Below are 27,973 nucleotides of genomic sequence, written 5' to 3' on the forward strand. Positions count from 1 at the left end.
TCCTAACTGTCTGTTACATTGAGATAACATGAACAGTAGTCCTAACTGTCTGTTACATTGAGATAACATGAACAGTAGTCCTAACTGTCTGTTACATTGAGATAACATGAACAGTAGTCCTGACTGTCTGTTACATTGAGAGTAGTCCTAACTGTCTGTTACATTGAGACAACATGAACAGTAGTCCTGACTGTCTGTTACATTGAGATAACATGAACAGTAGTCCTAACTGTCTGTTACATTGAGATAACATGAACAGTAGTCCTAACTGTCTGTTACATTGAGATAACATGAACAGTAGTCCTAACTGTCTGTTACATTGAGATAACATGAACAGTAGTCCTAACTGTCTGTTACATTGAGATAACATGAACAGTAGTCCTAACTGTCTGTTACATTGAGATAACATGAACAGTAGTCCTAACTGTCTGTTACATTGAGATAACATGAACAGTAGTCCTAACTGTCTGTTACATTGAGATAACATGAACAGTAGTCCTAACTGTCTGTTACATTGAGATAACATGAACAGTAGTCCTAACTGTCTGTTACATTGAGATAACATGAACAGTAGTCCTAACTGTCTGTTACATTGAGATAACATGAACAGTAGTCCTAACTGTCTGTTACATTGAGATAACATGAACAGTAGTCCTAACTGTCTGTTACATTGAGATAACATGAACAGTAGTCCTAACTGTCTGTTACATTGAGATAACATGAACAGTAGTCCTAACTGTCTGTTACATTGAGATAACATGAACAGTAGTCCTGACTGTCTATTACATTGAGATAACATGAACAGTAGTCCTAACTGTCTGTTACATTGAGATAACATGAACAGTAGTCCTAACTGTCTGTTACATTGAGATAACATGAACAGTAGTCCTAACTGTCTGTTACATTGAGATAACATGAACAGTAGTCCTAACTGTCTGTTACATTGAGATAACATGAACAGTAGTCCTAACTGTCTGTTACATTGAGATAACATGAACAGTAGTCCTAACTGTCTGTTACATTGAGATAACATGAACAGTAGTCCTAACTGTCTGTTACATTGAGATAACATGAACAGTAGTCCTAACTGTCTGTTACATTGAGATAACATGAACAGTAGTCCTAACTGTCTGTTACATTGAGAGTCGTCCTAACTGTCTGTTACATTGAGATAACATGAACAGTAGTCCTAACTGTCTATTACATTGAGATAAAATGAACAGTAGTCCTGACTGTCTATTACATTGAGTAGTCCTAACTGTCTATTACATTGAGATAACATGAACAGTAGTCCTAACTGTCTATTACATTGAGATAACATGAACAGTAGTCCTGACTGTCTATTACATTGAGTAGTCCTAACTGTCTATTACATTGAGATAACATGAACAGTAGTCCTGACTGTCTATTACATTGAGCTTCACCACAGCATGGTTTGTGACTCTGAATGACATACAACACAATATTTATTTAGCTCTATTGAACATATAAAGATTTACAGCAGCACTGTCTCTGAGAGGGTAGATTCAGTACATTAAGGTGGCTGGGATGCCCAGTTCACAACACACCTGGCCAGTCCTAAACCCAGAAATGAGGGTTCAAGTGTGTGTCTGTCCTTCCCATGTCCCTTCCCTTCCAAACTCCCAACTCCACCTCCTCTAGGTCAGATTGCTGCTGATGTCCAGGGTGTGTTGGTAGACCTGGGTCATATCATCCATGTCCCCTAGCAGAGAGAAGCTGCCGTCGTCACCAGGAGACCCTGGTGTCCCTCGGGTCCCCACCTTCCCCCCATGGAGCCCCCCTGCAGCCGTCTGGAGGCCCCGTCTGAAGCCTGCCAGCTGGAGTAGATCCTCAGCCGACATACAGGCCCTGACGTGTGGCTGCGGGGACGAGGGAGACCAATCCATTCCCATTAAGGGGGGAACACTGGAGAGACCCATCTCCTCACAGACAATACTGGAGGGTTTACTCTGGCTGCGAGAGAGGCCCGAGTCCCCCGGAGTCTCTCCGTGGAAGCTCATATTGGACAAGCCACTGTGGAAGGAAGTGGAGTTGCCGTACTTCCCATTACGCTTCAATATGCCCTTTCTCCCCATGGACCTCTTTGTTGGTGAGCTGGCGGGTGGGGCCATGGAGGTGCTGCCCCCTAGCAGTTCAGAGGACTCACTGCGCTCCGGGGAGGAGTAGTAGCCAGACTCCCGCTGCTGGTTGTTCTTCAGGATGCCCTTCTTGGGGAGGGTGGGCACCATCTTGGCCGGCGAGACCCCCAGGCGATCCTGATCATCGTCCTCCTCCTCATCTCTCTCGGGGCTGGAGAGCAGCTCCCTTCCCTCGTGGAAGTGCAGGGAGCGACTCAGCTCGATCTCCCCCAGGCTGTGGGACCTCTGCTCAGACACATGCATCTTCAGGATCCCCTTGGGTCTCTTCAGTCCTGGTTTGTCTTTGTCTTCCCACGCGGTGTGATGGTGGAGCGCTCCGCTATCATTCTCCTTCCTGGACTTCCTCAGGCGCTGGCGGCCAGCATGGGGGGGTACGGCGGGGTGTTCCGAGCGGGGAGGCTTGACCAGCGCCACCCTGGGTGACTCTGTGGTGCGGTTCTGCCAGTCGATAAAGCGTGCTAGCGTTGGAGAAGAGATGCAGCCACTGTTGTCCTTCTGGATGTCACAGTCACACACAGTGGTCTTCCAGCCCCAATTGACCCACCAGTGGTTGGCGATGTCTTCCACCGTGGCTCGACGCTCCGGATTAACCATCAACATCCAGCGGATCAGACCACGAGCATCTGGGAGAGAGTGGAAGGTGAGGCGGACAGAGACTTTAGCAACAATCTATGGCATTATTTAACAGACAGAGAGAGAGAGGAGACAGTTACAGAGAGAGGGAGGAGACAGCTACAGAGAGAGAGAGAGAGAGAGGAGACAGCTACAGAGAGAGAGAGAGGAGACAGCTACAGAGAGAGAGAGAGGAGACAGCTACAGAGAGAGAGAGAGGAGACAGCTACGGAGAGAGGAGACAGCTACAGAGAGGGAAGACAGCTGAAGAGAGAGAGAAGGGAGACAGCTAAAGAGAGAGAGAGAGGAGACAGCTAAAGAGAGAGAGAGAGAGAGGAGACAGTGAGGAGAGAGAGGAGACAAACAGAGAGAAAGAGAGAGGAGACAGCTACACAGAGAGAGAGAGAGGAGATAGCTAAAGAGAGAGAGAGGAGACAGTTACAGAGAGGGAAGACAGCTGAAGAGAGAGAGAAGGGAGACAGCTAAAGAGAGAGAGAGAGGAGACAGCTACAGAGAGAGAGGGGAGACAGCTACAAAAAGAGAGGAGACAGCTACACAGAGAGCGAGAGGAGACAGCTAAAGAGAGAGAGAGAGGAGACAGCTACAGAGAGAGAGGGGAGACAGCTACAAAAAGAGAGAGGAGACAGCTAGAGAGAGAGGAGAGAGCTACAGAGAGAGAGAGGAGATAGCTACAGAGCGAGAGAGAGGAGACAGCTACAGAAAGAAAGAGGAGACCGCTACAGAGAGAGAGAGAAAGAGGAGACAGCTACAGAGAGCGAGGGGAGACAGCTACAAAAAGATAGGAGACAGCTACAGAGAGAGAGGGGAGAAAGCTACAAAAAGAGAGAGGAGACAGCTAGAGAGAAAGAAGAGAGCTGCAGAGAGAGAGAGAGAGAGAGGAGATAGCTACAGAGCGGAGACAGCGACAGAGCGAGACAGAGCGGAGACAGCTACAGAGAGAGGAGACAGTTACAGAGAGAGAAAGAAAGAAGAGACAGCTACAGAAAGAAAGAGGAGACAGCTACAGAGAGAGAGAGAGAAAGAGGAGACCGCTACAGAGAGATAGAAAGAGGAGACAGCTACAGAGAGAGAAAGAAAGAGGAGACAGCTACAGAGAGAGAAAGAAAGAGGAGACAGCTACAGAGAGAGATAGAAAGAAGAGACAGCTATAGAGAGAGAGAGAGAGGAGACAGCTACAGAGAGAGATAGAAAGAGGAGAGAGCTACAGAGAAAGAAAGAAAGAGGAGACAGCTACAGAGAGAGGGAGAGAGAGAGGAGACAGCTACAGAAAGAGAGAGGAGACAGCTACAGAAAGAGAGAGAGGAGACAGCTACAGAAAGAGAGAGAAGACAGCTACAGCGCGAGAAAGAAAGAGGACACAGCAACAGAGTTAAACTAGTACCTGAGGACTGTGTAGGTTCCCTGTACTCTCCGTTGGTGATCTGGCGGATGAGTTTATTGTGGTCTTCCCCATCGAAGGGCATGGTCCCATAGACCAGGGTGTAGAGAAGAACTCCCAGGGCCCAACTGTCTACCTGGAAACACAACACACTGGTAGTTACAATACTGTCTACCTGGAAACACTACTGTCTACCTGGAAACACAACACGCTGGTAGTTACAATACTGTCTACCTGGAAACACTACTGTCTACCTGGAAACACAACACGCTGGTAGTTACAATACTGTCGACCTGGAAACACTACTGTCTACCTGGAAACACTACTGTCTACCTGGAAACACTACTGTCTACCTGGAAACACTACTGTCTACCTGGAAACACTACTGTCTACCTGGAAACACAACACGCTGGTAGTTACAATACTGTCGACCTGGAAACACTACTGTCTACCTGGAAACACAACACGCTGGTAGTTACAATACTGTCCATAGCGTTCTTGTATGGTGGCCTCAGTAGCACACAGACCTCAAGGCTGCTGATTTACTACTGTTGGTTTGTCATGGTTATACTTCCTACTGTTTTCACACCCGTCTGCTGGCTAAGATAATGGCCCTTTAATGTGTTTTAACAGAAAGAATAACAAGATTCTGTATCTTCTCCAAACACTCCGTTCTTTGCACACTGATTGCTGTTGTAAAAGCCATGTCAAGGTCTGTGACTTAAGTGATTGGGTTCTGTTCTGATGAGGTTGCCTTTGGCTCTGAGGTATAGACCTTAGGCTTCGGCCCAAATGACAGCATATTCCCTATGTAGTGACCAGGGCTCATAGAGAACATGGTTTAATTTGGGACACGGGCCGTATTCTCTGATTAGCTGAGATAATCTCCAGGAATCACAGTGTTCTGTAAATCACAGCTAGCTGGGAAACAATGGACGATTAGTCTCTGGGGAAGTCTACTCCCCTGACTCCATAACCTCAGTGGTTGCGTGTGTGCGTGCGTGCGTGAATATAGAGCTGTGATTGTTGGCTTGGACTCTGTCGGTCTCGGCCTCTTTGACCAGCTGTGTCAAACCGAGGAAAGGCTTTTCTCAGGAAGCTAAAGGAGATGGGAGTAGAGGAGGGGTGACAGGGTCAGCTGGTGTAGGGGTCATTATGTCAGATTTACTGTAGGGTGGGAGAGGGGCGGCTCCTAATGTCTCATGAAATGATGGGACTCCTGGAGTCATAGTCATTCTGGGTCTATGTTTGGTAACATGTTGAGACTCCTTTCAGATGAGTGAGCTGACCTGGGCTGGCTGTTGGGGAAGTGGCTGTGAAGCCTGGCTGGCTGGGCCTGACAGGATGTGTGTGTGTGTGTGTGTGTGTGTGTGTGTGTGTGTGTGTGTGTGTGTGTGTGTGTGTGTGTGTGTGTGTGTGTGTGTGTGTGTGTGTGTGAGTAAACTTCCTCCAAGACAGGAATGGGTGTTCACTACCTTCACTTGTCAGCTTAAGGACAAACCCAGAGGAGCAAGAGCACTTTTTGGGATGGGGGTTCCCTTCAGTGTTTCCCTTATCCAACTGTTATAGGGAATTTGTTCTGGGGATTTTCCACTGGTGAGAACCCGGGAGTTTAGATTTGTGTCTTATTTCCATGAGCCTCAGAGAGAGTATGATGTACAGCAGGATCAGTCCAGCAGGTCTGAAATAAGACTCTCTGGGTTTCAGAATGACACAGATCAGAAGTGAAGAGAAGGATTTCCCTTGTTCACTGCCATGTGGGCTATTCGTGTCTTACCGTGTGTGTGTGTGTGTGTGTGTGTGTGTGTACCTCTGGACCATGGTAGGGCCTGCCGTTGACGATCTCTGGTGAGGCGTACAGAGGGCTGCCACAGAACGTCTGAAGGAGCTCGTCTTTGTGGTAAAGGTTGGACAGACCAAAGTCAGCAATCTGGAGGAGCGAAGAGCATGACAATCAACGTTAAATGACCCTTGGATAAGACTCGCAGATCCCTGATTGCACCTGTAAAGAGACTGTTCCTATCGCTAAGATGCTGTGTTGAAATACAGCATATGAAAGACAAGAGATGGACATCTCTACGGGGTCAAAGGTCTTACCTTGATATTACAGTTTTCATCCAGCAGCACGTTTTCCAGTTTTAAATCCCTGTGCACCACTCCGTTCTACAAAGACAAAACAAGTCTAATTAAACTGTGACCCATTTACACACACACACACACACACGCCCACGTACACACACACACACGCCCACGTACACACACACACACACACACACACACACACGCCCACGTACACACACACATGCCCACGTACACACACACACGCCCACGTACACACGCCCACGTACACACACACGCCCACGTACACACACACACGCCCACGTACACACACACACACCCACGTACACACACACACGCCCACGTACACACACACAAGCCCACGTACACGTACACACGCCCACGTACACGTACACACGCCCACGTACACACACGCCCACGTACACACACACACGCCCACGTACACACACACGCCCACGTACACACACACTTGCGCACCTGTCTTTTGTCTACTATGTTTGGTGAGCTCATCCGCGATGGTTATTTTCAAGTGGCACATGTTCTATATACATGTAGCATCTTTAATTCATCTCAATGACATAAAGTACATCTCTCGTGTTGTTGGGTGACACACTAAACAGCTGTTAAACATGTGGGACACAGGATCCGCATCTCAAACGCCACCCTATTCCCTACATAGTGCACTACTTCGGGCCAGAGCCCCATGGGCCCAGGTCGTAATGAGTGCAGTAGTCAGTGCATGTAGGGATCAGGGTGCCATTTGGAATTCAGCCAGTGACAGGAAGTGCGGTCATGGTTCAATATGAACCAGAAGACCCACGTGAACAGTTTGACCATGCACTGTGTGTTGATAATTCACTTAACCATGGAAGGCAGATGTGCTCAAAGAAAGATGTGTCCGACCTCTCTCTCTCGCTTTTCTTTATCTATCTCTCTCTCTCTCTGTCTCTCTCTCTCTCTCTCTCGCTTTTCTTTATCTATCTCTCTCTCTCTCTGTCTCTCTCTCTCTCTCTCGCTTTTCTTTATCTATCTCTCTCTCTCTCTGTCTCTCTCTCTCTCTCTCGCTTTTCTTTATCTCTCTCTCGCTTTTCTTTATCTCCCTCCCTCCCTCTCTCTCTCTCTCCCTCTCTCTCTCTCTCTCTCTCTCTCGCCCTCCCTCTCTCTCTCTCGCCCTCCCTCTCTCTCTCTCTCTCCCTCCCTCCCTCCCCGTCTCTCTATCTGTAGGGAGGAAGCAGGGGAAGTCTATACTCTGCCACACTTCCTTCCGTCTGTCACAGCAGCGCTGCCCTTTCCTAACCTACTGTATCTCTATGTCCGGCTCCTCCCTCCTCACCATGTCATGGTTGCCCCCGACAACTCCCTCACCAGGATGTCACGGTTTCCCCCGACAACTCCCTCACCAGGATGTCAGCAGCAGCTGTAGCCAGCCCTATCCGTCAGTCATCCTCTCCCAGCTGGCACCCTATTCCCTTTGCAGTGCACACTTGTTTTAACCAGGGCCCATAGTAGTGCACTATATTTGGGATGCACCCTCAGTCTCTCCCAGCTGGGTATATGACATCACTCCACCAGGACCTACAGTAATGACATCAGTCATAGCCACCAGCTGTAGGGACTGTGGAGGACAAAGGGCCAACACTCTCTCTGTCTCCCCAGGGAACAGCACTCAACCTGGAGGTGGAGAGGGCCTGAGGGAAGGGGAGGGTGGGGGATGGGCTGCTACATGGGCACAGAAGGGAAATTATGTGTCTTATTGTGTGAGCTAACTCTGGTCTGCTGTAGGGTAATGTACTCTGGTCTGCTGTAGGGTACTGTACTCTGGTCTGCTGTAGGGTACTGTACTCTGGTCTGCTGTAGGGTACTGTACTCTGGTCTGCTGTAGGGTACTGTACTCTGGTCTGCTGTAGGGTAATGTACTCTGGTCTGCTGTAGGGTAATGTACTCTGGTCTGCTGTAGGGTAATGTACTCTGGTCTGCTGTAGGGTACTGTACTCTGGTCTGCTGTAGGGTACTGTACTCTGGTCTGCTGTAGGGTACTGTACTCTGGTCTGCTATAGGGTACTGTACTCTGGTCTGCTGTAGGGTAATGTACTCTGGTCTGCTGTAGGGTACTGTACTCTGGTCTGCTGTAGGGTAATGTACTCTGGTCTGCTGTAGGGTAATGTACTCTGGTCTGCTGTAGGGTACTGTACTCTGGTCTGCTGTAGGGTACTGTACTCTGGTCTGCTGTAGGGTACTGTACTCTGGTCTGCTGTAGGGTACTGTACTCTGGTCTGCTGTAGGGTACTGTACTCTGGTCTGCTGTAGGGTACTGTACTCTGGTCTGCTGTAGGGTACTGTACTCTGGTCTGCTGTAGGGTACTGTACTCTGGTCTGCTGTAGGGTACTGTACTCTGGTCTGCTGTAGGGTACTGTACTCTGGTCTGCTGTAGGGTAATGTACTCTGGTCTGCTGTAGGGTAATGTACTCTGGTCTGCTGTAGGGGGATGTACTCTGGTCTGCTGTAGGGGGATGTACTCTGGTCTGCTATAGGGTACTGTACTCTGGTCTGCTGTAGGGTACTGTACTCTGGTCTGCTGTAGGGTAATGTACTCTGGTCTGCTGTAGGGTACTGTACTCTGGTCTGCTGTAGGGTAATGTACTCTGGTCTGCTGTAGGGTACTGTACTCTGGTCTGCTGTAGGGTACTGTACTCTGGTCTGCTGTAGGGTACTGTACTCTGGTCTGCTGTAGGGTACTGTACTCTGGTCTGCTGTAGGGTACTGTACTCTGGTCTGCTGTAGGGTACTGTACTCTGGTCTGCTGTAGGGTACTGTACTCTGGTCTGCTGTAGGGTACTGTACTCTGGTCTGCTGTAGGGTACTGTACTCTGGTCTGCTATAGGGTACTGTACTCTGGTCTGCTGTAGGGTAATGTACTCTGGTCTGCTGTAGGGTACTGTACTCTGGTCTGCTGTAGGGTACTGTACTCTGGTCTGCTGTAGGGTACTGTACTCTGGTCTGCTGTAGGGTACTGTACTCTGGTCTGCTGTAGGGTACTGTACTCTGGTCTGCTGTAGGGTACTGTACTCTGGTCTGCTATAGGGTACTGTACTCTGGTCTGCTGTAGGGTAATGTACTCTGGTCTGCTGTAGGGTACTGTACTCTGGTCTGCTGTAGGGTACTGTACTCTGGTCTGCTATAGGGTACTGTACTCTGGTCTGCTGTAGGGTACTGTACTCTGGTCTGCTGTAGGGTACTGTACTCTGGTCTGCTGTAGGGTAATGTACTCTGGTCTGCTGTAGGGTACTGTACTCTGGTCTGCTGTAGGGTACTGTACTCTGGTCTGCTGTAGGGTAATGTACTCTGGTCTGCTGTAGGGTACTGTACTCTGGTCTGCTGTAGGGGGATGTACTCTGGTCTGCTGTAGGGTACTGTACTCTGGTCTGCTGTAGGGTACTGTACTCTGGTCTGCTGTAGGGTACTGTACTCTGGTCTGCTGTAGGGTACTGTACTCTGGTCTGCTGTAGGGTACTGTACTCTGGTCTGCTGTAGGGTAATGTACTCTGGTCTGCTATAGGGTACTGTACTCTGGTCTGCTGTAGGGTACTGTACTCTGGTCTGCTGTAGGGTACTGTACTCTGGTCTGCTGTAGGGTACTGTACTCTGGTCTGCTGTAGGGTAATGTACTCTGGTCTGCTATAGGGTACTGTACTCTGGTCTGCTGTAGGGTACTGTACTCTGGTCTGCTGTAGGGTACTGTACTCTGGTCTGCTGTAGGGTACTGTACTCTGGTCTGCTGTAGGGTACTGTACTCTGGTCTGCTGTAGGGTAATGTACTCTGGTCTGCTGTAGGGTACTGTACTCTGGTCTGCTGTAGGGTACTGTACTCTGGTCTGCTGTAGGGTAATGTACTCTGGTCTGCTGTAGGGTACTGTACTCTGGTCTGCTGTAGGGTACTGTACTCTGGTCTGCTGTAGGGTACTGTACTCTGGTCTGCTGTAGGGTACTGTACTCTGGTCTGCTGTAGGGTACTGTACTCTGGTCTGCTGTAGGGTACTGTACTCTGGTCTGCTGTAGGGTAATGTACTCTGGTCTGCTGTAGGGTAATGTACTCTGGTCTGCTGTAGTGTAATGTACTCTGGTCTGCTGTAGGGTACTGTACTCTGGTCTGCTGTAGGGTACTGTACCCTTTAACTCTGGTTTCCAACTACAGAATGGATGTGTGTGGGTTGGGACAGCTGCATAGCTTTTCCTTGTAGAAATGTCCATTGGCTTAGGGCACAAACCTAGGATCAGCTCAGCCTTCCCCAGGTCCTAGCCTTTACCATACAGAAGAGAGTAAAACTGACCTCAGATCAGCGCATCTCTTACCTTGTGACAGTGGTGCACGGCGGAAACAATCTGCCTGAAGAAGTGTCGTGTCTCTCTCTCGCTCAGCCGCCGTCGCTCGCTGATGTAATCATACAGCTCTCCCTTACTGGCGTATTCCATCACGATCACTATCTTGTCCTTGTTCTCAAACACTGGACACAAGGACATACACAGAGGACAACGTCAGGATGGGAGGAGTTTGAAATCAGCAAACCCATCTCAGGTTGCATCCCAAATAGCCCTCTATTTCCAGATATAGTGAACACTACTTTTGACCAGGGCCCACCGGGTCCACAGTTTCAACAATGGGGCCCTTTGGAGTAAATCCAGAATACAGAGAGACATACTGTCACCAATTTAGCACGACTGGGGATCTTGCTTCTGTGCTTCAACGGCGAGGTCTCTGATACTGTTCACATTGTTGTGTTATACTGCTGTTAACTGTTTAGAATAGGGACACTGTTCTACCCTGATATAGTTGAGGAACACTGTGATATCTGAGTCATGTCCTCACCCAGGACAGTTGGTAGAAGTCATGTTGGTAGACCTTCTGGTGAGAACAGTAGGAGGATAGTGGGTGATGTGTGTGTGTTGGTTCTTCCATCCTGTGTGCGTAAGGCAAGTGTCAGTATTATGTAAGATCACTAAAAGAGAGAGTGGTCAGTGTATCACACACCTCTAACCCTGTTAATAAACCCTGTATGTCACTCTCACCTCTTCTCTCTCTCTCCCTCTCTGTCTCTCTCTCTCTCTCTCTCACTCTCTCTCTCCTCTTTTCCTCTCTATCTGTCTCTCTCTCTCTCTCTCTCTCCATTTGTCTCTCTCTCCCTCTCTCTCCTCTTCTCCCCTCACTCTCTCACCTCTTCTCCTCTCTCGCTCTTTGTCTCTCACCTCTTCACCTCTTTCTCGCTGTCTCTCTCAATTCTTCTCCTCACTCTCTCACCACTCTATCTCTCTCAATGTCTCTGTCTGTCTCTCTTTCTCTCTCTCTCTCTGTCCTCTTCTGTCTCTCTCACCTCTTCTCTCTCTCTCTCCCTCTCTCGCTCTGTCTCTCTCTGTCTCCTTCTGTCTCTCTCTCCCCCCTCTCCTCTCCCAGATCCTGAACTCTTTCCATTGTGCCTGACCTGGAGCTAAGCGACAGTAGCCTGTCAGTCGTATTAGGCTGTCAGAGGACCTGTCTATTCTCCTTCTACACTACATGGCTCTGCACAATAACAACTCTGACTCAGGTCCAGAGCTCCTGGAAAATCCCCACGGACCGACCACTGTAGACCATTTTTGTGATAAAATAAAGGGTATTTATATTGGTCAGGTGACAACTTTATTCATCATTTATCATGTTTGTGTTAGACAGTATTTTGACATCTAAGGAAGGATCCCTACAGTGCTGGTTGTGGGCTGGCTAGCCAGGACTGAACCTGAACTTTCTCTGACTCCTGGCGACTTAATCTGCTGCTGTTGCTGTGAAACCAGAAAACTACAGGGGGCTGGTTCCAGTGTGTGTGTGTGTGTGTGTGTGTGTGTGTGTGTGTGTGTGTGTGTGGCCTTCAGTCTGTCTGCTAGCTGCGACCTATGGCAGTCCTCTCCAGTCACTCCTCAGTGTAATTACCTAGCTAGTTCAGTTCATCCCTATTAAATACAGGCTAGTGGACTCTGAGAGGTGGGCCCTCTCCCCTCTAGTCTAAACATAGAGATTAATGAATGAGACCGGTCAGGCCCCAAAATACTGGGGGTCCAAAGACATCCTCTCTCTCTCTCTCTCTCCTCCTCTCTCCCTCATCCTGTCTCTCTCCGTCCTCCTCTCTCTCTCTTCTCTTCTCTCTTTCTCTCTCTCTCTTTCTCTCTTTCCTCCTCCTCTCTCTCTCCCTCCTCCTCTTTCCCTCCTCCTCTCTTTGTCCTCTCTCCCCCTCCTCTCTCTCTCTCTCTCTATCCCTCCTCTCTCTCTCCCTTCTCTCCCCTCTCTTTCTCTCTCCCTCCTCCTGCTCTCTCTCTTATTCGGGTGACACCGGGGCTTGGCTGTATAAACTTTATAAAGTGTGTTTCTAGGGCTTTCTGGGCTCGGTCCAAACCACAACAATAAACACATGTAGTATTCATCCTTTAAAGACTCTGTTGTATAGTTGATGACAGATACTGTACAGAACACAGAGATGGTACTGCTGGCTGCCCTCACAGAACCTTTGTGGTTTCACAATGAGAGACACACACCAGCAAGGCAACAAGACACTGATGGCCTTCACACCCAAATATACTCAAATGTTCAAATTATCCAGACAGATGTCCTTAAAATACAAATACAAGTCTACGTTATGACATCATGTGTTGCTATTTGAGTGTTATTTGGGTTTGTTTTGGGTTACACTTGGTCTCTCAGTCATGTGTGTTCCCTGTTCCTACGTAAGCAGCCAACATCATAGTAAACATCCACAGATGTTGGACTTGGCGATAGTGGAGACAGAGGGATGAGGAATCTTCAGTGGAATCTGTCCAATGTTCCCTTCTGATTCGCTGTACAGTGCAGTATGTGCAAAGGCAAACAAATGAACACACTCCCTGCTCTCTCTCTCTCTCTGTCTCTCTCTCTCTCTCTCTCTCTCTCTCTGTCTCTCTCTGTCTCTCTCTCTCTCTCTCTCTCCCTCTCTCTCTCTCCTCTGTCTCTCTCTGTCTCTGTCTCTCTCTCTCTCTCTGTCTCTCTCTCTCTCTCTCTCTCTCTCTCTCTGTCTCTCTCTCTCTCTCTCTCTCTGTCTCTCTCTCTCTCTCTCTCTCTCTCTCTCTCTCTCTCTGTCTCTCTCTCTGTCTCTCTCTCTGTCTCTCTCTTTCTCTCTCTCTCTCTCTCTCCCTCTCTCTCCCTCTCTCTCTCTGTCTCTCTCTCTCCCCCCATCTCTCTCTCTCTCTCTGTCTCTCTCTCTGTCTCTCTCTCTCCCCCTCTCTCTCTCTCCCCATCTCTCTTTCTCTCTCCCCATCTCTCTCTCTCTCTCTCCCTCTCTCTCCCTCTCAATTCAATTCAATTCAAGGGCTTTATTGGCATGGGAAACATGTGTTAACATTGCCAAAGCAAGTGAGGTAGACAACATACAAAGTGAATATATAAAGTGAAAAACAACAAAAATTAACAGTAAACATTACACATACAGAAGTTTCAAAACAGTAAAGACATTACAAGTGTCATATTATATATATATACAGTGTTCTAACAATGTACAAATGGCTAAAGGACACAAGATAAAATAAATAAGCATAAATATGGGTTGTATTTACAATGGTGTTTGTTCTTCACTGGTTGCCCTTTTCTCGTGGCAACAGGTCACAAATCTTGCTGCTGTGATGGCACACTGTGGAATTTCACCCAGTAGATATGGGAGTTTTTCAAAATTGGATTTGTTTTCGAATTCTTTGTGGATCTGTGTAATCTGAGGGAAATATGTCTCTCTAATATGGTCATACATTGGGCAGGAGGTTAGGAAGTGCAGCTCAGTTTCCACCTCATTTTGTGGGCAGTGAGCACAGCCTGTCTTCTCTTGAGAGCCATGTCTGCCTACGGCGGCCTTTCTCAATAGCAAGGCTATGCTCACTGAGTCTGTACATAGTCAAGGCTTTCCTTAATTTTGGGTCAGTCACAGTGGTCAGGTATTCTGCCGCTGTGTACTCTCTGTGTAGGGCCAAATAGCATTCTAGTTTGCTCTGTTTTTTTGTTAATTCTTTCCAATGTGTTAAGTAGTTATCTTTTTGTTTTCTCATGATTTGGTTGGGTCTAATTGTGCTGCCTCTCTCCCTCTGTCTCTCTCTCCCCATCTCTCTCTCTCTCCCTCTCTCTCCTTCTCTCTCTCTGTCTCTCTCTCTCCCCCCCCATCTCTCTGGAGATGGGGGGATGGATGGAGATGATGTGAGGGTGTTTGAGGGAGGACATGATCTCTCTCTCCCCATCTCTCTCTCAGACCTACCTTCGTAGATGGAGATGATGTGAGGGTGTTTGAGGGAGGACATGATCTCTCTCTCTCCCCATCTCTCTCTCAGACCTACCTTCGTAGATGGAGATGATGTGAGGGTGTTTGAGGGAGGACATGATCTCTCTCTCTCCCCATCTCTCTCTCAGACCTACCTTCGTAGATGGAGATGATGTGAGGGTGTTTGAGGGAGGACATGATCTCTCTCTCCCCATCTCTCTCTCAGACCTACCTTCGTAGATGGAGATGATGTGAGGGTGTTTGAGGGAGGACATGATCTCTCTCTCCCCATCTCTCTCTCAGACCTACCTTCGTAGATGGAGATGATGTGAGGGTGTTTGAGGGAGGACATGATCTCGATCTCTCTGCGGATGTGAACCATGTCCTGATCATCCTTGATCTTCTCCTTCCTGATGGACTTAATGGCCACCTGGCAGAAGAGAGAGAGAGAACACCACATCATCACACACAGGTCACACAACAGAAGCGTGATCACTGATTAGAGCGTGACTGCAGATTACTTCACACACACAGTTATCTGAGTCCACTGTGAACATGTTGTATTGGAGTGACCCTTGTATTTTGACTGGACCCGATGACAGTCACAGACGTTTAAATGTTATGTCACGGGAGACAAACAGATGATCAATACTGGATCAATACAAAAGCTCAGCGTTTAGTAGAACTGTCTCTGGCTTATCCTGCCCTGTGTCAGTAAGGTCAGAGGTCAGAGGGGCAGCATGGTGCAGGTCTCAGGTCGTCAACAGAGTATTATAAACCCCTGTGTCAGTGAGGTCAGAGGGCAGCATGGTGCAGGTCTCAGGTCTTCAACAGAGTATTATAAACGCCTGTGTCAGTGAGGTCAGAGGTCAGAGGGCAGCATGGTGCGGGTCTCAGGTCTTCAACAGAGTTTTATAAACCCCTGTGTCAGAGGGCAGCATGGTGCGGGTCTCAGGTCTTCAACAGAGTTTTATAAACCCCTGTGTCAGAGGGCAGCATGGTGCAGGTCTCAGGTCTTCAACAGAGTATTATAAACCCCTGTGTCAGTGAGAACAGAGGGCAGCATGGTGCAGGTCTCAGGTCGTCAACAGAGTATTATTCTCCATTGCCAGTCTCATGGCTCTCCACTGATGTCTCATTGTTTATCTGTGTGGTATATTCTCACTTATGTGTGGTCATTTCACTTTTATACTTATGTTTATTGTTTCAGGTCTTGTAAGAGTCGTAAAACTTGTCCAGTCCCTTGCGAGAGGAAAGAAATATTATTTTGCTCTTATGTGCTCATAAACTTTTGATTGTTCTAGTTCTCACAATAAAGCTCATAAGCAGTGTCCCGTCCTCTGGTAGTGGAAAATAACCTGGCTGTGTCTCTAACTGGGCCAAGACCCTCAAGAATATCTCTCTCTCTCAGAGGAGGAGGCGGAGAGGATGGATGGTGAAGTTTTACCACAACCTTGAAGAGAGAAACTAGGTTTATGGAAGGACACGCAGCCAGCCCACTGGAGACAACAGATGCTAAATGAGGTTAGATACAAATAGATGTTCCATTTTACACAGCTCAGTGTGTGTGTGTGTGTGTGTGTGTGTGTGTGTGTGTGTGTGTGTGTGTGTGCGCGTGTGCGCCCTCAATGAGGAATCAGGTGTTTTGTTGTGTACTGTTGAGGGTACTGGAGGACTGGAGTTGGGAACCTCTGCTCTACAGTATCTCAGACAGACCATGCTGGTTCCACACGGCAAACTCATAATGAACACAGTGGGATGACATTAGCCTTGTTAAATGGGACAGGAAATATCCCCAGCACAGTGGTTATGTAGACCCTATCTCTGTGACTGCTTTAAGGTCATTTGCGGGGTTCACCATAGCAGTGGGCTCAATTGAAGGGTTGTGCTTCTCTCTGTGTGTGTGTGTGTGTGTGTGTGTGTGTGTGTGGGGGGGGGGGCTGTTAAGGCTTAATAGGCAAAATAGAAAGGATTAGGAATACAGGAAGTGGGTTATGAGTCAGCCGACAGGGACAGGAAGTTCCAGTGAGATGTACTTCCTAATTCCCTGCGTCACTCATGGCACCATATCCCCCTTCACTCCTTTTTAGGGAGAAGAGTTTAATCACACCTTTGACAAAATATGTGTCACAAATGGCACCCTATTCCCTATTTAGTGCACTACTTTATACCAGAGCTAGTCAAACGTAGTACACTATATAGGGAATAGGTTGCCATATGGGATGCAGACAAGTGAAGTGAAATATTCCCCCCTTTCCAGAAGACATAGTGGCAGGCTGGCAGAAGCAGTATCAGAACATTATGTAACATTCTGATAAGACTCTATTACATCATATGATATTAGTATTGGTAATGTCCTGTATGTGGTACCTTGGATTTACACTTTCCTAACAGAGTGACGTCTGCCTCTAGACTCAACATGGTTTAAAAACAATGGTGCCTTGGACGTCTACAAATCATGTGTTATGGTTACAAATCATGTGTTATGTCTACAAACCATATGTTATGGTTACAAATCATGTGTTATGGTTACAAATCATGTGTTATGGTTAAGTGTCCAACTTGAATATTATTAGTGTTTTAATGGGTTATGAACAGAGTGTAGAATGTGGGTACAGTTGAATATTATTAGTGTTTTAATGGGTTATGAACAGAGTGTAGAATGTGGGTACAGTTGAATATTATTAGTGTTTTTAATGGGTTATAAACGGAGTGTAGAATGTGGGTTGCGTATTATAAGTTAATAAAGGCAATACAGAGAACAGAACTATAAGTCCTTCCTTAATTACAGTCCAAATCTAGTTTCCGTCCCGAATGGCACCCTATTCCCTACATAGTGCACTACTTTGGACCGAAGGGTACCATTTGGGATGCAGTTCTGAACTCATGAATAGTCTATTGTGGTGATAGTGAATGGTGATCCCTGCCTACTGTACAGCTGGGTAGACAGGACGGACACACCCTTACCCCTCCAGCCCAGGGTTATGGATCGTTAGTCACAACCACCATTTGGGCCATACAACAGCTGGCTGACTGGGCTAAGTGGGGGGGCGGGGCAGGGGTGTGTGTGTGTGTGTCTGCGTGCATGCGCATGTGTGTGTGTGAGGGGGTGTGCGTGTTCTTGCGTGCATACGTGCGTATGTGAGGGGGTGTGCATGTTCTTGCGTGCGTGCGTGCTCGTTTGTTCATGTGTGCTCTTTAGCCTCGGGCTATAAGAGAAGAAGAAGAGCTGTCACAGATACAGACCAGGGCTTTGTCTGTGGTAGGAACCAGGTGTGTTGGTTTACAAGCAGGCTGTTTGATGAAGAAATTAGGGAAAGGCTATGCCCTGCATCAGTGCAGTGGAGTGGAAAGGAGGCTCACCATAGCAGGTGCTGCTATTCACAGCATGGTCATTAGAGATAATGGTAAACACAGGGTTGATGAGAATGATGAGAGGAGAGATGCTACTGGGGGGTTTATTGTGATGTACACACCAGACTAACCCAGCGGGAGAGATGCTACTGGGGGGTTTATTGTGATGTACACACCAGACTAACCCAGCTGGAGAGGAGAGAAGCTACTGGGGGTATATTGTGATGTACCCACCAGACTAACCCAGCTGGAAAGGAGAGATGCTACTGGTGGTTTTATTGTGATGTACACACCAGACTAACCCAGCTGGAGAGGAGAGATGCTACTGGTGGTTTTATTGTGATGTACACACCAGACTAACCCAGCTGGAGAGATGCTACAGGGGGGTTTATTGTGATGTACACACCAGACTAACCCAGCTGGAGAGGAGAGATGCTACTGGGGGGTTTATTGTGATGTACACACCAGACTAACCCAGCTGGAGAGGAGAGAAGCTACTGGGGGTTTATTGTGATGTACACACCAGACTAACCCTGCTGGAGAGGAGAGATGCTACTTGTGGTTTTATTGTGATGTACACACCAGACTAACCCAGCTGGAGAGGAGAGATGCTACTGGTGGTTTTATTGTGATGTACACACCAGACTAACCCAGCTGGAGAGGAGAGATGCTACTGGTGGTTTTATTGTGATGTACACACCAGACTAACCCAGCTGGAGAGATGCTACTGGGGGGTTTATTGTGATGTACACACCAGACTAACCCAGCTGGAGAGGAGAGATGCTACTGGGGGGTTATTGTGATGTACACACCAAACTGACCCAGCTGGAGAGATGCTACTGGTGGTTTTATTGTGATGTACACACCAGACTAAACCTGCTGGAGAGGAGAGATGCTACTGGTGGTTGTATTGTGGTGTACACACCAGACTAACCCAGCTGGAGAGATGCTACTGGGGGGTTTATTGTGATGTATACACCAGACTAGCCCAGCTTGGAGAGGAGAGAAGCTACTGGGGGTTTATTGTGAAGTATACACCAGACTAGCCCGGCTAGTACAACCCCCCCCCCCCCCCCTTATCTCTGTCTCTCTCTCCTTAGACCTGTCTCTGAAATACCTATCTATCCAGAGAAGCTGGCGCAGAACACAGGCACTTACACACACTCACACACACACTCACACTCACTCACACACACTCACACACACACACTCACACACACACACTCACACTCACACACTCACACACACACACACACACTCACACTCACACTCTCACACACACTCACACACACACACTCACACACACTCACACACTCACACAGAGTCCCCTGACAGGTCAACATAGAAGTGTTCCCTTCCTGCTGCTTGGCTGACCCTATCAACCTGCGCCTCTCACTGCTTTCATAACATTACCAGACTAGACCCGACCAGGGAAAGCTGCATAATTACACAACATTCAATCTAAAGGCTCTCTCAACCCTCCACCATATGACTGTGTCTTATGTCTCTAGTGGGGAAAAAGGTTCAGGGTGGGTACACAAATGTTCAGTCAGATAGACACAACAGATTAGACACACGGCGACTCAACCGTGTGTATCATAATTGACTGACTCAAAGTCCCACTGAATGTTATTTTACAGTAGCAGCCAGGAGACTGAATGTTCTTGTATGGTAGCAGCCAGGAGACTGAATGCTCTTTTACGGTAGCAGCCAGGAGACTGAATGCTATTTTACGGTAGCAGCCAGGAGACTGAATGTTCTTGTACGGTAGCATCCAGGAGACTGAATGCTCTTTTACAATAGCAGCCAGGAGACTGAATGCTCTTTTACGGTAGCAGCCAGGAGACTGAATGCTCTTTTACGGTAGCAGCCAGGAGACTGAATGCTCTTTTACGGTAGCAGCCAGGAGACTGAATGCTCTTGTACGGTAGCAGCCAGGAGACTGAATGTTCTTGTATGGTAGCAGCCAGGAGACTGAATGCTCTTGTATGGTAGCAGCCAGGAGACTGAATACTCTTGTACGGTAGCAGCCAGGAGACTGAATACTCTTGTATGGTAGTTTTATAGCAGCTAATCTCAATGAGTCACCCCGGCCTAAAAATCCCTTCCAGACTTCTGTTTGTATTGTCTGTGTGAGTGTGTGTTCAGTCACTGGCTCATCCTTTCTCTCCCTGTCTAGTAAGCAGGGTGTCCTGAAGCAGGCATGTCTCCAGACCTCTTAGACATGGACAGGGAGGCATTTCTATGCCTGACAGAGCCCCCACACAGACGGGTAATGTTTAGGAGGCTCTGTGGTGTCTTCTCTTCCTGGCTATACAGGATAACCATTGAGAATGTAGCCCCCCCATCCCTCTCTCTCTCCACTGTTCATACAGTTTAAAGTCAATAGGTACCTCATCAATACAGCGACCAAGTGAGAAGCTCTCGTCGTGTATGTGTGTATGTATGTATATATATATATATATATATATGTGGGCTTGTGTTTTGTGTGTGTGTGCACCCCACACGTAACCCCTCCAAGAGCCTCTGCTTCCTTCACACCTAGGTGTTAGTCAGAACGAGGAGACACACACAGCAGACTGTCTACTTTCCTCCTGCATACCTCACACTTGGAAAGTTCTAGTTGCCCAGCCAGGGGGTGACCAGAGGTCAAATAATACCCTCAGTATCTCCCTCCCCCTCCCACTGTCTCTTCACACAGTACAGAGGTTGAGTAACCCACTAGACCTATTTTAGTACTAGTCAACAAAATACCTGAAATATCTCTATAATTCACATGTCATGGCTACAGGGACGGTGGTTCAAGGTGCATTATTAAATGGATTTGTCAGTTCACATTCAGTGGGACAAAACTTTAATTTTTACTCGTGCATCTCAGCTCATCAAAACTCACAAGTTAAAGACAACAGAATTAGACTAGAGACTCATTCTTCTGAGATCTGGTAAACACTGAAAACACATGTTATAGATGGAAACTAAATGTAGCTACATGGGCCTTTAAAACGGACTAAAAATGTACTTTTAAACTGACCTTTGGCTTATCTTGTATAAGCAGTGTGACCTCTGAGACAATATAACTGATTTTGTCTCCTGAAGCCACGTGTGTAATTATGGCCATAAAACAATATTAAATGGGCTCATTGCTTCATTTAAATTGGAAAGCTGAAATCCCACGTGGCCTCATCAGGGAATTCAAGGGATTTCCGATTGACACGCCATGAACATAGGAGTGTTTATGAATATTTATCAAAGAAACACCAACACATCACACTATATTTAGTGTTTTTTGACGCTGCTTTTTGATGTTCTTACGTGACGTAAGAACGTAAGACCTTCATTATAATCGTGTTATTCACTTGTTGTAACCCACCAAGTTCCAACTGTCACACACGTTTCATTGGCGGTTAGTCGTTGTCTAAAACTCACCACTTTGCCGGATTGTCTCTCGATGGCTTTCTTCACTTTGCCGTATGTCCCTTTCCCCAGTGTCTCCAGCAGTTCGTAGCGGTGCTTCAGGTTGTGCTTGTGGTGATGTTTCTTCACGCTAGAGTTAGACCATCTCCCGTCATCCAGGATCGAGATGTCACCAAGGTAGTCGACAGGTAAAGGTCTGTCCCCCCAAATCTGCACATCGCTCTGTCCTACCTCAGTCCCAGCGCTGGACGTGGACACATTGGACACGTTAGATGCCGTGGACACATTGGATAGCCGACGAGCTTTTGAAGCAGTTTCCATCAGGATAACTAATAAAGTGTCAATATGATCAAATCCGAGTGGACCTAATGACGGCTATCCGTGCTTTAATGTATGTGTCCTTGGAAATACACCTCCAAAAACATACAAATATTTGTGTTTTGATGAAAAGTAAATTATTCAATTATTGGAGCAAAATCTTTTATTCCTCAATTGTAAAGACGTTGTTGCTACTGTGCTCCGTTCTCGTCGCTCCCTTATGGTAATCCAGTTGTTGCTCTAAATGGTAGAAAAATGAGACCAACCGGGCGTTTTGGAATTGTTGGATACAGCTTCTCATTCATTCTCTATCAGAACCATGCGTAATTGCTCTCTCTGATGTTGCGCTTGTCTTGAGAGCGACGATCCGCGCCTAGGTCATAGCTGTGGATGCGATGTATTCGAGTGTGACACACAAAGCTGTTCGGGTTTGTACCATTCTCATCGGCTCTCTTTCATACGCCCTCTCTCCCTTTCGCTGTTTCTTTTTGTCAGAGAGAGGTGTAAGGAGCTGGAGCCAGTAGCGGCAGGCGGGGGGGTGGGGTCTAGAGCCCTACTGTCCCCTTTCCATGATTGCCTTTTGTGTATGTTATTAGAGAGAGAGACATGGGCTAAAAGCAAGTATTGTACACTGCGCTGGCTTGGCCTGTTGAAAGAACAAGCTAACTTGGAGCAAAATACCATTTTCTAAAAGTATGAATGTTTTACTAGACATGCTCTGGCTCTGATAAAGGGGTATATTAGTCAATTCTCTGTACAATTCTGGAGTAAATGTATTCCAACCTTGAGATGAGGCGACCTTGGTTTGTTCTATAGCTCTGTAGCAGGTGATGTGTGTAATTACTTAACATTGTGACACTCTTGAACATGGTGTGCCTATGAGTGCTCAGACTACCTAATGGTAAACCAGGACCTCCTGTAGTCCCTAGGGAAATGATTTACACCCACCCACACAGGAAGGGAATGAGAGAGAGAGAGAGAGAGAGAGAGAGAGATTAGAAATACAATTGACATTCTCACTTCTCATGTTGTTGTAGCCCACTGATAGGATCCACGTTAGTGCAATAGATCCACTTCATTGGCCAGCTAGCCTTAGCCATTGTAATGTTGTTATAGTAACATGTCATACAGACATCTCTTCAGCAGAGGGACACTGATGCACAAACATGGGTTCAGCTTTATTTATTCATTAGTATAGTAGCCTGTATGTATAGAATGATATGTCCTCCTTCGGAGAGCATTTAAAGGACTAATGCAGACGTTTTTATCTTCATATCAAATCATTTCTGGGTTACAATTCAGTACCTTACTGTGATTTTGACCATTTGAAATGAAAACAAATAAGTAACAACAGCATTTGCTTACCAAACAGTAGGTTTTTCACTGTTGTATTTAGACATTTGCAAGACAAACTGCCAGCCACAACCAACCATAGAAATAGAATCCATAGATGGTAGTTCCTATTCAAGGCAAACTGACAGCCACAACCAACCATAGAAATAGAATCCATAGATGGTAGTTCCTATTCAAGACAAACTGACAGCCACAACCAACCATAGAAATAGAATCCATAGATGGTAGTTCCTATTCAAGACAAACTGACAGCCACAACCAACCATAGAAATAGAATCCATAGATGGTAGTTCTTAATCAAGGCAAACTGCCAGCCACAACCAACCATAGACATCTAATCCATAGATGGTAGTTCCTATTCAAGACAAACTGACAGCCACAACCAACCATAGAAATAGAATCCATAGATGGTAGTTCCTATTCAAGACAAACTGACAGCCACAACCAACCATAGAAATAGAATCCATAGATGGTAGTTCTTAATCAAGGCAAACTGCCAGCCACAACCAACCATAGACATCTAATCCATAGATGGTAGTTCGTATTCAAGTCAATCTGACAGCCACAACCAACCATAGACATATAATCCATAGATGGTAGTTCCTATTCAAGGCAAACTGCCAGCCACAACCAACCATAGACATATAATCCATAGATGGTAGTTCCTATTCAAGTCAAACTGCCAGCCATTGCTAGTGTACCCATGAGTTTAACAGTCAAATTGACAGGGTCAGAGGTCACAAAACCCTTCTATGGATTATGTCTATGGCCACAACACAACAAGCTGTTTCACACACAGAATAAGGAGCGATAAGCAAACCAAAGACAGCAGTAATGATAAGTAGTCAGATAAAGACAGCACTTTTAAAAGCCTATTTCACACCAGTCTGCTGAATCTGTAAGATCAATTTTCTTTCATTTTGAAATCTTCACAAATGAAAATGTGGCACTGACTCGCACACGGGTTGATTTCTCAGCACTGTCTCAATGAAGAGTTTGGCGTTCGACTAACCATGTGTGACGTGGAAGCGCAGCTACAAGCCTGCTAGAGTTAGCGGCAGGCGGACAAGCAATGTCCACTGTCATAGTACGGATGAAGCCTGAGCTGGAATGTGAAGCAGGTTAGCTTTAGAAAACCCTGAGTTGATTTAGCTTACTTCGTAGTATACCACTCAGATGTTAACCTAATCCTGATTTACAGTCACCTTTGGCCCCACAGTACACACCATCTATTCTATGACATCCCCTTATGGTCAGTCATGTCTGGTTCAGTTTAGCATGGTCCTGTTTAGCTGTAATACAGTGTGTGTCTGTTTCGATGTGTTTGGTAATGGGTAACAGTGTTGATTCATTTAACATTATACCCTCATAGGTCTGTGAAGAATGAGTTCAAATGACTAACACGTTTTTACATACAACAGAGATGGTGTGATGGGATCATATCTCAAACAGTGCCATCTAGTGGGGAGAAAGGAGAAGTGTCATCACTGAGTTCATTAGCAGTGCCAATGTCAGAGGAGAAGGCACTTGTGACATGACCTGAAAAGTTAATATTTTCCTCTAAAAAGCCTTGGAGAGTGTTGAGACTAGAAACCTCATTCTGTGACCTCTCTCTCTCTCCCTCCAGACAGATGTAAAGAAGCTAGGCCCTCCATGTAGACCAGAGAGTAGCAGAGAGCACTGTGGAGAGAAACAGCAGGTTACCAATAGAATAGATCAGAGACCAGAGGAACTTTAATCCTGAAGCATGGAGAGCAGGTCCCTAGGAGAGGTATCATCATGTTGTCCTCCACCAACCAATAGATGTGAGTCTATGAGCGTGTACTCAGACTATTGTCCACATCCTGCCTTTTTATTCTCATCTTGTGACTAAATAGATCTTTGTACTAATTTTCTGTTTTCTTTCAGTTTTCATCCTGTTTTCCACATGGATCAGTAAGTTAGACATTCGAGTGACGCTTTCTCCGCACACATCACAGCTTATTTATTTCTCTCCTGTGTGAGTCCGTATATGCACCGTTAGGGTCCCCTTCTGGCTGAAGCTTTTCCCACAGCCACCACAGCTAAATTGTTTCTCTCCTGTGTGAGTCAGTATATGCGTGGTTAAGATTTCCCTGCGTTTGAATGTTTTCCCACAGTCACCACAGCTAAATGATTTCTCTCCTGTGTGAGTCAGTTCATGCTTCTTTAGGTTCCCCTTTAAATGGAAGCTTTTCCCACATTCATCACAGCTAAATAATTTCTCTCCTGTGTGAGTTCGTATATGCTTAATTAGGGCCCCCTTCTGATTGAAGCTTTTCCCACAGTCTCCACAGCTAAATGATTTCTCTCCTGTGTGAGTATGTTTATGTTTCCTAAGTTTCCCCTTCAAATTGAAGCTTTTCCCGCAGTCAGCACAGTTAAATGTTTTTTTCTCCTGTGTGAATCTGTATATGTGCGGCTAGGGCCCACTTGCGATTAAAGCTCTTCCCACAGTCGCCACAACAATAAAGTTTCTCCCCCGTGTGAATCCTCATGTGCTTGGATCTACTTTGAGTTTGAAGGTCTTGCCACAAACAGGGCAGGTGTTGGGTTTCCCACTGTGACAGAGGCAGACATGGGCCTTCAGTTTACAGGTCGAGTTGTAGTGTTCTTTGCAGAAGCGACATTCACGGAGTCTCTTCTTGATGAGAGTCACATGCCTCTGCAGGTCAGTTCTCTCTGCAAACGTTTTTCCAGACGTGGTGCTGGGTTTGAAACAGTGTTCCACCACTGATGGATTTGGATCCAATGGCGGGCTGCAGTCAAGTTCTGCTGGGTCGCTACTTACAGCTGAGATTTGTCTGGAGGGATTGTTCTGATTATCTGGAGGGTCACAGGGAATGTAGAGGCCCTTAAGGTGGGTCACAGGGAATGTAGAGACCCTTAAGGTGGATCACAGGGAATGTAGAGGCCCTTAAGGTGGGTCACAGGGAATGTAGAGACCCTTAAGGTGGGTCACAGTAACAAAAGGTGAGATCCACTTGTTTAGGGTCACGCTCTCTGTTCTCCACAGTCTGGGTTTGGGGAGAAGTGAAGGACTGAAGTGGGTCCTCCTGATCACATTCACTTTTCACACAGGAAGGAGTGAATTTGAACTTAGCCTCCAGCCCTTGAAGCTGCTCTTCCTCCTGACTGGTCCTGAGTTCCTCCTGTTCCTCTTTAATCTGTGGAAGCACTGGGTTCTCCTGCCCCAGACTGGGGCTCCACTCCTGCTCACAGTACTGCTGCTCAGGGAGAACCTCCTCTTCAGAGACAGAGAGCTGCATGGAATCTGGAGGAAAGGAGAGAGGAGCAGAGGTTATCTATACAGCTTTTAGACATCAGGGTTGGGGTCCATTAGAAGTTAAAGCTAGAATCCTTATTTGCACCATACATTTTTTAAATTCTAAATTAATGATATACATTGGTTCTTGAAGAATATAACGTATAAATGCCTCATGAACAGTCCCACATCAGAACCCAAAATATAAGCTTGTTTTACTCCAATGTTTGTAGACAATGTAAATACTGCCACTAAACATGGTTAAAACTATAATGTTGATATCATGGATGAATTTGAGTGGTTACATTTCTCCAGGTTCATCCTTCACCTTTTTTCCAAAACAGAGGCAGGGTGCCCCCATTTAATTATTGTTTCAATTAAGGACTCTAGCTTTAACTATGTAGATTCATGAACTAAAATTACAATTCAATAATTGAACAACTAGAATCTACTTTCAATTACTTGTCAATAAACTGATGATAATAAGCTATTTACATATTTACGTTCAGTACATAAAAACGTAGTAGAATGTTCAATTGAAAGGAAACAATGCTGTACTGGGGGACCAGTTGAAAAACAGAGGGGTTGTGGGCTCAAAATGCACTGCTGCCCTTTAAATATGTCAGTCATTGCTTCAAGCCTCGGCACACCCACCCAAAGGAGGAACATATCTCAAAGTCTGTTCCAGGAAGTTTTAGGAAATCTTGTCCTTCAGTACAAACCATTCCTCAACGTAGCAAACGAACTGAACGCACCCCACTCCTGCTCAGTGCTGCTGCTCAGGGAGAACCTCCTCCTCAGAGACAGAGAGCTGCAGGGAGTCTGGAGGAAAGGAGCGAGGAGCAGAGGTTATCTATAGAGCCTTTAGACAGTCGTCACTAGCTGGCACAGCCACAGTCATAAACCCACCTATTTCTAAAATGCATCTCCTTAAAGCAGAACTGAACTCAAGAACCAATTTCTCTAATTGAAAACAACATACGTGACATCAATATAAGTCAGGAACATTTATGCCAGTGCCAAAATTGACTAAAAAGTGCAAGTAGGTTAATTTTGGTCATAAAGTCAGTCTCTTCCAAAACTGAGTTGTGAGATTGCAGTGCAAGTGTTCATCATGACTTGAGGGTTGGGTTTGATTTCCACAATGCCCACTAACACGGGAAAACAGCTGTGGTGAATTAACTCTATCGAATTGTACAGCAGAACACAGTGAGAAAGACCTGCCCAGCAGTTGGTTTACATAGTAAAACTGCACCAAACACCTTAGCTAGATGAAATAATGGCACTGGAGGGGATGGCTGCCGCTTTACGGGCTCCCAACCAACTGTGCTATTTTGTTTGTTTTTCACATTGTTTGTCATTTATTTTGTACATATTGTTGCCGTTACCGTCTCTTATGACCAAAAAGAGCTTCTGGATATCAGAACAGCGATTACTCACCTCGAACCGGACAAAGATTATTTGTTTAATGAGTCCGACGTGAAGGATATACTGCTTCCTTGAGACCAGGCCCAAATCCTCGTCATTCGCGTGAAGAAAAAACTGAGAAACAGGGGGCAGAGGTCAGGGTGCCTTGTGGGAATTCATTGGCGAGTGGGTAGACCGCCACTACTATCCGTCCTATTGGCCAACGTGCAATCACTGGAAAATAAACGGGATGATCTATGATTAAGACTATCCTACCAACGGGATGTTAAAAACTGCAAT

General features: G+C 46.5%; 1 protein-coding gene and 1 long non-coding RNA gene across 3 annotated transcripts; both read right to left on the reverse strand.

Annotated features, from left to right (window-relative positions):
- Positions 1–1,358: 1,358 nt before the first annotated feature.
- Positions 1,359–22,105, reverse strand: LOC109882234 (NUAK family SNF1-like kinase 1). Of its 2 annotated transcripts, XM_031815543.1 has the most exons (7): positions 21,325–22,105; positions 14,854–14,974; positions 10,601–10,752; positions 6,268–6,333; positions 5,981–6,100; positions 4,174–4,306; positions 1,359–2,782 (listed from the first exon to the last, which is right to left on the reverse strand). In XM_031815543.1, exons 1-7 carry the CDS (start codon positions 21,631–21,633, stop codon positions 1,659–1,661), a joined length of 2,025 nt encoding a protein of 674 aa, XP_031671403.1. In that variant the 5' UTR covers positions 21,634–22,105; the 3' UTR covers positions 1,359–1,658. The 2 variants fall into 2 exon arrangements, with proteins under 2 accessions (XP_031671403.1, XP_031671404.1); XM_031815544.1 differs by lacking the exons at positions 14,854–14,974; positions 21,325–22,105 and adding an exon at positions 14,542–14,846.
- A 690-nt stretch (positions 22,106–22,795) lies between these two features.
- LOC116360593 (uncharacterized) lies at positions 22,796–27,973 on the reverse strand. The gene is made up of 2 exons (XR_004207028.1): positions 26,989–27,973; positions 22,796–26,275 (listed from the first exon to the last, which is right to left on the reverse strand). It is a non-coding gene; the product is annotated as an uncharacterized LOC116360593 (long non-coding RNA).

The sequence above is a fragment of the Oncorhynchus kisutch genome, unplaced genomic scaffold (assembly GCF_002021735.2).
Source record: "Oncorhynchus kisutch isolate 150728-3 unplaced genomic scaffold, Okis_V2 Okis09a-Okis19a_hom, whole genome shotgun sequence".
NCBI classification, from domain to species: Eukaryota; Metazoa; Chordata; class Actinopteri; order Salmoniformes; family Salmonidae; genus Oncorhynchus; species Oncorhynchus kisutch.